Here is a 12,321-nt window from a genome sequence, read left to right as displayed (position 1 = left end):
CTGAAAGACAAAACAGAACTTCATTTACTTTCAATATTATCTTCTACACACATGAAACTGGAATTTTTAAAATCAAAATATTAAACTAGACATAATAATTTCAGTTCAGTCATGGATTTTTCTAAACAAAGCAAGTAGAATCAAACATATAGTTTAATATTTGCTCCAAATATATTTTTTCCCATTCTAAACAGCTACAAAAAAATAGTAAGATAGTAAAAGTATAATTGTCATTTTTTTTTTACAAGTGCTTCATTAGTTTTATGAGTAGTTCCTCAGCAAAAGCTTATTGAAGAAGAAGAATTAAGACCTATGGTTTGCTGGGAAGGATGAAGGGAGAATATTTGTTACCAAGCTTCTATTGGATGCAAGACACTGTGCCAATTTTTTTTTCTGTTAAGAAAGTAATTTGCACAATATAGAAACTAATAGAATGATTTTTTAAAAAGTAAAATAATGTAAAATTATAATAGCTAGCATTCGCATAGCACTTTAAGGTTTGCAAAGCCCTTTACAAGTATTATTTCATTTTATATTCACAATAACCCTGGAAAGGTAATGCTATTATAATTTCCATTTTATGGAGGAGGAAACTAAAGGCAGCCAAGATCACACAGCTAGTAAACCTCTGAAATCAGATGAACTTGGGTCTTTCTGACTCCAGGCCCAGTACTTTATTCACTGAGCCACTAATGTTCATAGTCTACTATTGCAAGGATGGCCAGCTCAAACCTAATAAAATGCATCCAATAGCTGTGTTTCTTAAGTGCCAGGGGTAATATTCTTGGCTTAATGTTTGAATACCACTGATGTGAGCATCTCCTAAAAGAGGAAATTGGCTATTTCACTTTATTTTTCCTGCCAGTGTGGGCATTTCTACTTCCACTAATATTCAGAAGACAGTGTTAGAAAAAAACAAATAAATAACAACAACAACAACAACAAAATTCCAATGGTTTTTGTATTTTAATGTTCCCCCTGTAGAAATATTAATTTTATCTAACTGTTCACACCTTTCTTCTTTTTTAAAAAATTTTCAACATTTGAGTTCAGCTTTGTATAATTATTTTCACATTTTTTTTCTAAAAAGAAAGGCCTGTTCACTAATTACCAATAGTCTTCAGAAAGACATTCCAGAAAAAAAAATAAAAACGAATTTAGTAACATGGTCTTTTGGCATTAAGTAATAAGAAAATATCAACTCTCTGAATTTAAAACAGAAAATCCTGTTGGCACTCCACTGGGAATGCATAGTTCATCAGAAAAACCATATGAAATAGCTGGATCAAGATGAAGCACAATATTGTTCTAAAATGTTTTCATTCAAATGTGCTCACTTTTTAATACTCAAAAGGAAAAATTCATAAAACAAATAAATAAAAGATGATTAATTTGTTTTGCAAAAGGATTTTGCCTTACAAAAAAGAACCACTGTCAAGTTTCATTAAGTAACAATTCCTTAATAAATTTAAATTTATTAAAAATTTGACTTATGGACACCCTTTTTGAGGGAGCTAGGTGGGACAGTGTACAGAGCAATGAGCTTGACGTCAGGAAGCCCTGAGTTTAGAAACAGCCTCAGATATTTCCTGGCTATGTGATCCTTGGAAAGTCATGGAACCTTTCTCTGCCTTAGTTTCCTTATGTATAAAATGGGTTTAAAAATAGCACTTATTTCCCAGAGTTGCTGTGAAAATCAAATGAGATAATAAAATGAAATATTCTACAAATAAAGTACTATATAAATGCTAGCTATTTTTGTTTTTGAAATTGACTTTTGGATAAAGGCAATAGAGAACCACTAATCATTTTTAAGTAGAGAAAAGACTTAACTACACTTAAAATAAGATTGTGAAATATGGGATGGCATGGAAATGGGATACAAGTAAGAGTATCTTTTTGGAGTGGTTGTCTATGAGAGAGCCTCTTCTAAGGGTAGCCTTGGGAGTGGAGAGCAGAAGATTGCTTTCTGACAACAGCATTTGGAATCTTTGAATGTTTGGTTTTTATTTTCAAGAATATTTCACTTCATAACAAATGCTAAACTGAGATTTAATTTAGTAGTCTTTTCCTACCTTTGAAGAACCACCGCACTAAGCAAGCTACTTTCATTTCAGCTTTTCAAATGAAATTCTAAAATGATTCTGAAATGATGCTGTGTATCAACCAATCAATCAACAAGTACTTATTATGGGTGAGTCATTGTGCTAAGTAAGCACTGATGAGAGTAAATATAAAAATAAAGCTGTCTTCCTCAAGAAGCTTAGAATAAGTCAGGGAAATCAGTAGTTGCATGTGTAAGTAAATATAAATAAAACCAAAGTAAGTAGGGAGGGAAGAGGATTTAGCAGTAAATGGAAGGGCTCTACAGAAGAGGCAGCATTTGGTTTAAACTTTGAATGAAACCAAAGAGTCAAAAAAACAAACAAACAAACAACAACAACAACAACAACAAAAAACACAGAAGGAAGGAAATACTGAATTCCAGGCACTTTTTTTCTTTTGGGCAAAGTCATGAAGACAGATAAGAAAATGTCATGAGAATGATATCAAGTAAGCCAGTTTGGGTGGAGAACAAAATAAAGTGTGTGAAAGGGAATAGCAAACCTAGAAAGGAAGCCAGATTTAAAGCCAGAAGGATTTTTGGTCAACAAGAATAAGTTGACTGATCTTAGAGGTAATACAGAACCACTGAAACTTCTTGGACAAGCAAGTGACATGGCATCCCTATGCTTAAGAAATAATGTGTGGAGTATAGATTGGATAGAAGAGCAACGAGAAATGTGAATATAAATTAGGAGGTTATCACAATGGTCTAAGCCAGACAAGATGGCAGAAGGGCCACAGGCAAGAGATGTCACAAGAACAGAATCACTAAATCTTGGCAACCATCTGGATATGGAGAGTGAGCAAGAAACATGAAGAATGATTCTGAAACTGCAAACCTGAATGACTAGGAGAGCAGTACTCTCAACAATGAGTTGGGAGAGGGAAAGAAGGGAGGAAGAAGGTAAATAGTTCTGTTTTGGACATACTGAGTTGAGATGCCTGGAAGACACAGAATTCAGCCTATTTAGTTGGAATGCAGCACAGGAGACACATTAGGGCTGAATACATAGATCTACAAGGCATTTACATGGAAGTGTTTATTCATCCTATAGAAACTAATAAGGTCACCAAGAACAAGACTGTAAAGAGAGGAGAAAGTTTAAGAGAGATCCTTCAGTGTATATACAATTAGGAATTGCGGTATAGATGATGATCCGGGAAAGGAGACTGAAAAGTCTCCGCACATGTATAAAGAGAGATACGAAAAAAGTAGGGTCTTGAATATAAAAAGAAGAAAGAATATGTAGAAGAGAGCCAAAAGTATCAAACATTACAACTCAAATCAAATGCTACAAATACACAGTCAAAAAGGATGAAGACTGAAAAAAAAGGTCTGTGGATTTGGCAATTAAGAGACCATTGATAATAAGAAATCTGTTTCTGACAAACTATAAGGTTATCTATAAGTTGATTTAAATATTCAACATAATAAGCATAGATGGTCTTTATACAGATTTTTCTTTACCACCTGGCACTGTTTCAGATAACTTACCATGAACTTAAAAATATTTTAAGTTAACAAAACTATTTATTATTTAAAGCTAGGGTAGACCTATTTTTAAATACATATACACACAATACACATGCATGTACATATACACATGTTATTTTAGACCCAATGGTCAGTACAGGAGTTTTCAATACATTGAACAAATTGAAATTTAATATTTCATATATGAGATGAAGTGATTTAAAAAATTGTTCAGAACATTTATGTGCTATACTTCAACTGTGTAGAATTCTGATGGAGCTATCTCTCAGCTATATTCATATCATAATCCAGCCATGATCCCCTCATAGTTCCCAGAGGAATCTTGGATTCCAGGACTCTGGACAGCTTTCACCTTCTCTTGTACAGATTCAAGTCCACAACATCATTTTCTACATAACACTGTACCATGGTGCCTGTACTCTCATCATTATCCCCACTTTTTCCCCACAATGATCTTAGGAATTTTCTTGCTTATTTGTGTTTTACCTTCAGCACTTAGCACAATGCCTAACGTGTAGCAAATAACCTAATATAAGTTTTATTTATCTAGCTAACAAATCAGCTGATTTGTTTTTAGCTTAGTAAGCTTATGTCTTAGGCCATGTTCTATTTAATATTTTGGTTAATGACTTTCATGAAGGCTTATTAAATTTTTAGATGGCACAAAATTGAAGATAGTTAAACACTGGAAAACAATCAAATTTCCAAAAAAAAAAAAAATCAACAGGCTTAAAACAATGGACTTAAATAATATAAAGTTTAATTAATATTTTAAAATATTTTGTTTACATCACAATTTGTTTAATAAAGTTTTCTCATTTTAATAATGTTAATCTAAGCTTATACCATGTGAATTATCAAATTTTATTGTTATGAATTCCAAATTGGTATTATCTAAATAAAGTTGGGGTATCATAGTCAATTTAAAATCTGAAGGAAATTCTTGGCCCCCAATGAAAAAAATGCCTCACTCTTAGTTCTTGGCAGAAGTGGAGAGATTTAGCCATGTAATTTTGCATAGAACATCAAACAATTGATATTCTGATTAATTTTGTTAAGTTTTCTTCTTTTCTTTTTTTATTCTTTGCTAGAAGGGAATGCTCAAAGCATAGAAGTGGGAAGGTATATATTTGGGAATGAAGAGAATATATAAACAAGTACTATCAACAAAATAAATATCAATAAGTATTTACAATAATAACAGTAAACAAAAAGTCTAATAATACCTTTTGGTGGATGAAGCTTGTGCCCAGTTTTTTCACACCATCCAACTGGATGAATGTCTAATGCATCAGCATTTACCCAAAAGTCATAACAATCAGGATAGCCATCAAAGTGAAGTCTTATCCTATAGCCACAAACCTAAACATGGAAAAGAATATTAGTTAATAATTTTTATTCAAAAATTTTATGCCATAATACAGCCAAATTAAAATATAACATTAATGTCACATATTAGCATACCAGACTATGCTAATAAAACTATTTTGATTAAAGAAAAATAAGAGACATAATAAAAACCTAAGCTGTTCTGAAGGGAAGTAGGCTGTAGTGTATATGCTTTGGTAATAATTACATATACTTATGCAAGGTGAAAAACAATTTAGGGTTTCTACCACGAGAAAATTAAGAAATTAGGGTTTCTACTATGAGAAAATAAAGATATATAGACTCTCTATTTACACTCCTTGCAAATTACCCAGATAAACGGCTAAGTTCTTCATTGTAGAATGCATATCCTCTAGTAGATATTCACTCGTCTTCCATGAACTGTCTAGATAATGGGAGTTTTTGCATTTTTAAAAGACAACTGCTGAGAGAAAATGTGGCCTGGATGCATCTACTTGGAGAAAGTAGTCAATTCTTCTCTTCACCTTATATATAAGAGTAGAAAAGGCTGTAATAAGCCTAGAAAACATGATTTCCTTAAACAAAGAAACTGGCTTTACTTAGCAAATAAAGAATGTTAAAGCCTACATGAGGAAAAGGAAAAGATAAGTTCAAATCCTGACTCTGACACTTACTACTTGTATTTTTAAGAAAATCATTTAATCATCTTGAGGCTTTATGAATAAAATGAAGAACTAGATGGGTTCTGAAGTGCTTTCCAACTTCAAATATATGCACCTATGAACCTTCACAGAAAAAGAAAAAAAAGTGAAGCTTGAAAAAAGGATGGGAAAAAAAGGCAATCTGAGGATATACAATAAAATTATCTAAATCAAAAGGAGACACAGGAATTAATGTATTAAAATCTGAGTCCCTCTTTCTAGTTTGGGTGTAGAAAATCATCTGGCTGAACCTACAAGTAATAGCAATATTATCTCATCTTGTATAAGAGTAGGTTTTCTATCTATAGTTCAGAAAATCTTGAAATGTGCTTTATTGAACCATAATTAACTGACTTTGCTTCTAAGAAGCATCATATGACATTGCACTACTTTCCTAAGAGTCAAGGCTTTACCAAATAATTAACTGAAAGAACAGTTTGATCTTTAGAAACCAAAATAAATGTAATTATATCAGAAGAACTTTACTTATTCGGGGCACATTGACAATATAGCTTGAATATAATTACATAAAAGAGAAGATTTTTTAAAAGATAGAATTCATCAGGAGAAAGAAGGCAAGAAAGAAGCAGTATTACTCAAACATAAATACTTATGCTCTGTCTAACAAAATATATATTTTTAGGGCTGAAATCTTTTGCTGATGATTTCTATAAAGTCTATTCTGAAAAACTTTAAAAAAGATATACAGTTGATCTGTCATTCACATTAATTTGCTATTTAAAGATACTATATTTATAAGATCTTTAAAAAAAAAAAACACAGAATTAGGTTGTTTTTACCTCTGCAACAGTGAGAACACAGTACATTGACTGATGTTCAGGGTCCACACCTTCTAACTTCATTCCAACTTTGAATCCATTTTTGTTATAGGGAAAGGACTGGTACTAGAAGACGAAAAGATAACAGTTTTAATATTTTAAATACATTATTATGCTTTAGGATGAAAAAGTGAAAGGATCCATTTGCATAAGATATCATCCTAGGGAAAAAATTTGGGAATTTAATATCTAGATTAAATGTTTTTGAGCAATAAACTGGTAAGAGATACACACATATATGTATAGATAGGCAGATAAAGATACACACATACACTTTGTAGAGTGTTAATGTTTAACGTTAAAAGCCAATAACAACATAAAATACTGGAAGAAATAAATAAAGGACAGAAAAATCACAGTAGAAATGCTTATAAAGGAAAAAGTCTTCTGGCAAAGCAAGTTAATTAATTATGAAGTGAAAATCTACAAAAGTTTATATAATTTCCTACTGTTTTAAAGCAAATTATATTACAATGGATGTAATGACCCTAGTATTTGCTAATCATTACTATGTGCAATTCTACATACCACATCCCAGATAGCAAATCTGGCAAATAATTTTCATGAGTAATTTATTTATACCAGAGCACAAACTACTAAACAAAAACAAACTTTACATCTTTATTTTTCAGTTTATTGCTTTCAAATAATTTCATTATGCTTACTTTGAGTGATAGTGATCCAACAAATCTCTTTTAGCAAAAGTTCACCATAATGATGAAAAACACTTATATAACTTACATAGTTGTTAGGCTGATCACCTTCTACAGTAAAAGATGTGTTTTGTCTTTTTGAGGTTTTTTTGTTTTTTTGCTGAGGCAATTGGGTTAAGTGATTTGCCCAACATCACACAGTTAAGAAAGTGTTAAGTGTGTGAGGCCAGATTTGAACTCAGTCCTCCTGATTTCAGGGCTGGTGCTCTATCCACTGTACCACCTAGCTGTCTCAAGATTTTTTAAATTTACAGTGCACCTTTTACAAAATTGTATGAAATCAGTCTTTATCCCTTGGTAAATACTTTTTTTTTTTTATTCTGAATGTGAGCTATACCATAATGGTATGAAGTATATATTCTACCAAAAAACGAGTGATAGGTTTCCCAATATAAATTTCCCTGCGCATGAAGGGCTATAGCTAGCCATCCTAAATGTATCTTCTTCCCTATTCTTGGTTAAATAAAGTTATCTTTCACCTGATGCCCCTGCCTTCCATATCCCAGAACTTAAAAAGCCTTTACCAGAATTTCTTCAATCCCTTTGCCTGGGGAGTGAGACCCATTTTCCTGTCAAATCAAAGAAGTAGTGGGAATCCACAACCAATATCCCCAACCTAAAATAACAATCTCTGTTTTTTTTTTTTTTTTTCAGGGCTTTAACTTCTCTTCCACAGATGACAATAGTAACCTCTAGCCTCCCACTTTTTCTCCCTCTACTCTAATCCTAAATTAGTAGTCTAGTCCAGCAAGGTTGAGGCTTATTTACTTCTATTTAGCTCAATCCTATGGCTTCAAGCCCCTATTATAATCTTTTATCATCTAAATTTGAGGGCCCAAGAACACTTCTCTCATCAGTAACCTAAATGCAACAGAATTATCTATCCTCTATATTGCTATTTCCCCCCCTGGATCAATGTCTTAGCATAGTAGAAGAGCTTGCAAAGTTCAATGAAACTATGGGCTGTGCCATGCTGGGTTACTTAAGACAAAGACATCATAGTAAAAGTTCTGACAAAAAGTGATCCACTGAAGAAGGAAATGGCAAACTACTCTAGTATCTTTGCCAAGAAATCCCCATGGACAGTATTAAAACTATGAAAGATGAGCCCCTCAGGGTGGATGGCATCCAAACACGTTACTGGAAAAGACTGGAGAACAACTACAAGTAGCTCCATACTAATGAAGTAGTTGGGCTAAAGTTGAAAGGAATCTCAGGTGCAAATGATCTAATATTGTTAAGATCGATATTGTATAAGAACATGGAATGTAAGCTCTCTGACTAAGGTAGCCTGGATTTGGATGAACAAGAGATAGAAACATTAAACATTGACATCTTAAATGTCAAAATAGTAAAATGGACAGGAATATGGGGATTTAAATCAGGTGATCATTACATATACTACTTTGGGCAAGAATCCCTTAGAGGAAATGGAGTAGTCCTCATAGTTAATAAAAGGGGGAGAACAAAAGGAAAAAGGGGATGGCAGAGGATGAGATGGATATATAGCATCATGGAAGCAATGAACATTCACTTAGATAGACTTTGTGAGACAGTAAAGGATATGAGGTCTCAAAGAATCAGACATGACTTAATGACTGAACAATAATAACAATAACAGTAACAAAAACTGTTGTTTTTGTCTAGAGGCAATTAGGTAATGCAATATATATAGAACACTGGGGTTGGAGCTGAATCCAGCCTCAGACACAAAGTAGCTGTGTAACCCTAACCATGTCATTTAGCCTCCATTTGTTTCAGTGTCCTTATCTGTAAAATAAAGATAATAATAGCCCTTATCTCCCAGGATTGTGGTAAGAATCATATAAGGTAATATTTATAAAACACTTAGTAAATGCATGCACATGTAAAAGAAAATGCTTATTTTCTTTTATTCTCCTAAGACTATAAAATTGATATGAAATTTCATGCAATTTCTCCTTAACTTTCATGGTCTTCATGTAGTAAAGAGAATATTCACACAATTCAAATGGGAAAACCCACAGAAAATAACAAACAAGGTTGGGGGGGGGGCGGAGAAAAAGAAAAACAAACTCTAAGAATGCTTTATAAACTTTCATCTGTATGTGATCACAAGATTCCTATGTCCATTTACAACCCAGTAAAAGCTAAAAGGAAACCGAAGTACCAAAATGTTCTCCCACCCATTCAAATACCAAGAACTAGGGCAATTAGGAAAGACCCATTGAAAGAAGTACTGCTTCCTCTGAACCTTAAAGGGACTAGGGGTGGGGAGGGAGGATTATTTCTAGTTTAGAGTTAGCCGAGGCAAAGTTAGGGAGGCTACACATTGATAGAGTAAAGATGTGGAACAGAAGTAGTGCAGTGACATTGGAATGGAGTGTGTATAATATGGAGAATAATATGTAATTGGCCTTGAAAGATAAGTATATTACTTATATAAAGGTTAATTCTGGTACAATTCTAAATTCTCAAATTCTGTAAGCCACTAAAAAAAAGTTTCTTAACTTAGACATTAGGACATGTCTAACTATGCTTAGCAAAAAATAGAGGTTAAAAACTATTCTCCCTCAATTCTTTGGGTGTTTGTGCTGAAAGTCTGTTTTTGATCTGAATTATAAGGTTGCCCTAATTCTCTGATTCAAAAATTATGAGTAGAAAGACCCTAAAATGAATGAGAATCCAATATATGAGAACCAGTAAGAGAATGGCCTAAAGCAAAAAGTATCAGTGGCTCCCTAATGCCTTCAGAATAAAATACAAATTTCTGTTTGACATTTAAAATTCTTAAGAATTTGGCAAGAGCCCATCTTTCAAGGCCAATTACATATTATTCTCCATATTATACACACTCCATTCCAATGTCACTGCACTACTTCTAGTTCCACATCTTTACTCTATCAATGTGTAGCCTCCCTAACTTTGCCTCGGCTAACTCTAAACTAGAAATAATCCTCCCTCCCCACCCCTGGCTCCCTTTAAGGTTCAGAGGAAGCAGTACTTTTTTCAATGGGTCTTTCCTAATTGCCCTAGTTCTTGGTATTTGCTCCCAAAATTATTTTATATGAGGGATCATCTCACTTTTGTTTCTGGCACAAAATAATTTGAATGCTTGTTAACTGACTGACTGCTAAGTTTGGAAATAACACTTTTCAGTAAATTCTTATACAATTTCCTGGACTGTTTCCAGAACAATGAAGTATTTATCTTTTATTGCTCTTGAGACCTCCATTTCATCACTCCTATCTTACTTCATGAACAAATTAACACTGATCAAAGTGTAGCTCTCTTTCCATTGTCATGTCAACTAGATGGCACAGCAGGGAGTATGCTGAATCTGAAGTCAGGAAGACCTGACTCGGAAACTTACTTCTCCCTCCCTCAGTTTCCCCATATACAAAACTGAGGTAATAATAGTTTCTATCTCACAAGGGTTGTGACAATAAAAATGAGATATTTGTAAAATACTTTGCAAATAATGAATTATTACATGAATGCTATCTAGAGCATGTTCTGGAGGTGAAGTATTAATTGCCCTTGACTAGTTGATATGCATTACCACTATCATCATGAAGTGAGGACAGGATTAATTATTAGGAAGCTTCTCAGCATTGAAATTAATTTTCTGCTATTAAAATAAACGACACTGCTAAACCATAGTTTATTCATTTAGAAAATGGAAGAGGGAAAGACTGAATTATGTAACCTGAAATAGGAAACTTGGAAAGGAAATGATTCCAAATCAGAGTTCCTAAACCAACCATGGAAACTGAAGATAGAACTATTACACTTAAGTACTTTTGTTTCTTTTCCCTGAAAGACATCTTTTGTGAGCAATCTGGTGCAATAAAAGAGTACAGAACTTTGTATCAAGATCTCACTTTTAATTCTGATTCTCTACTATTTATTATGTGACTTTGGACAAACTGCTCAAACTTCTGCTAGTTTCGGTTTCCCCCACCTGTAAAATGAAGGGATTAGATTCAGTGGCTTCTGAGGCCTTCCAGCTCTCAATAAGACTATTCTCTTTTATCCTTTAAATTCTAAATTCCATGGCTTGAAGGAACACCATACCTCTTTAAAAAGCTTAGTTGGCACTGCAATAGCTTTTTCTTCCTCCAAATAGGAAGCCCAACACCATGCTTTCTTTCCTTTAGGAGGTAAACCTAAAAAAGAAAATAAAATTTAACTCTTATTTTTTAACAATATGAATAAATGTTACCAATATATTGTTTTCCAACAAATACTTATTAAACATCTATTTATGGATAAAGTACTATGTTAGTGATTGTGCAGGGTTAAAATGCTAAGGACATGGTTCTGGACTTCAAATAGTTTACAATATAGACCTGCTAACAAAATGTTAAGGTTCTATGTGCCACAAGAGACATATAAGCAAAGTGCAGTAAGAATGTAGGAGACATCACCTTTGGTCAAGGTATCATAAAAGGCTTCACTAAGCATAGAGCATTTGGACTAAGTTTTAAAGGACTATGACAACTCCAAAGCAAGATGCTAGGAGGGGAAAAACCAGCATTCCACGCAGAAGGAATAGCATGAGCAAAGGTGTGGAAGTGGAAAACTGTAGTGAGTTTGCCTAGAATATTGAATAGTACAGGCAGGTGGGAAATAAGGTTTGAAAGGTAAGGTATCATGGCAGGCAGTCAAAGGCAAGCAAGTGAAGTTAGTTAGAAGGTTGAAGCTACACATGGGGAAAATAGGGAGGGATCCAAGGATCAGAAGGCAAATATGAGAGTAATGGAGGTGAAAAGCAGGAGCAAAAAGAGTGAATGGGGAGAAGTGGAAGATAAGAAGGTTGTGAGAAGAGAGAAGGAAGGTCTGGGTTTCAGGCGCTAGAGGCAAAGCAGTTCAAAAGTGATAATGAGGTTCATGGTGCAACTATGTTAGCAGGTGGTTAAAATAGATCAGAGTTGAGGATTTCAAAGAAATTTTAAGTAGATGTTGAAGTCAACAAGAATGATGACAGGAAATAGGACAGAAAGGAATATGCTGACACAGGCACTATTGAAATCACAGGAACTGGGAAAGTGTTTTGCTGGTCCTCAGACGAAGATGGTGGAGGGTTAGGAAGTTAAAAGATACTGAATGACCCAGATATGGCAATAGAAAGAAAA

The 12,321-nt window shown here is 33.6% G+C and overlaps 1 protein-coding gene across 1 annotated transcript in view; it reads right to left on the bottom strand.

Annotated features, from left to right (window-relative positions):
* The window catches only part of L3MBTL3 (L3MBTL histone methyl-lysine binding protein 3), a 147,907-nt gene that overhangs the window by 86,701 nt on the left and 48,885 nt on the right, over window positions 1-12,321 (bottom strand). The window contains exons 9-11 of the mRNA XM_051997722.1: window positions 11,261-11,352; window positions 6,453-6,557; window positions 4,828-4,963 (exon numbers count right to left, since the gene is read on the bottom strand). Coding sequence (XP_051853682.1) covers window positions 4,828-4,963; window positions 6,453-6,557; window positions 11,261-11,352 — 333 coding nt within the window. The remainder of the gene's footprint in view (window positions 1-4,827; window positions 4,964-6,452; window positions 6,558-11,260; window positions 11,353-12,321) is intronic.

The sequence above is a fragment of the Antechinus flavipes genome, chromosome 4, assembly GCF_016432865.1.
Source record: "Antechinus flavipes isolate AdamAnt ecotype Samford, QLD, Australia chromosome 4, AdamAnt_v2, whole genome shotgun sequence".
Taxonomy (NCBI): domain Eukaryota; kingdom Metazoa; phylum Chordata; class Mammalia; order Dasyuromorphia; family Dasyuridae; genus Antechinus; species Antechinus flavipes.
The sequence above is the reverse complement of the archived record's forward strand: the minus strand, read 5'-3'. Positions and strand labels throughout refer to the sequence as shown.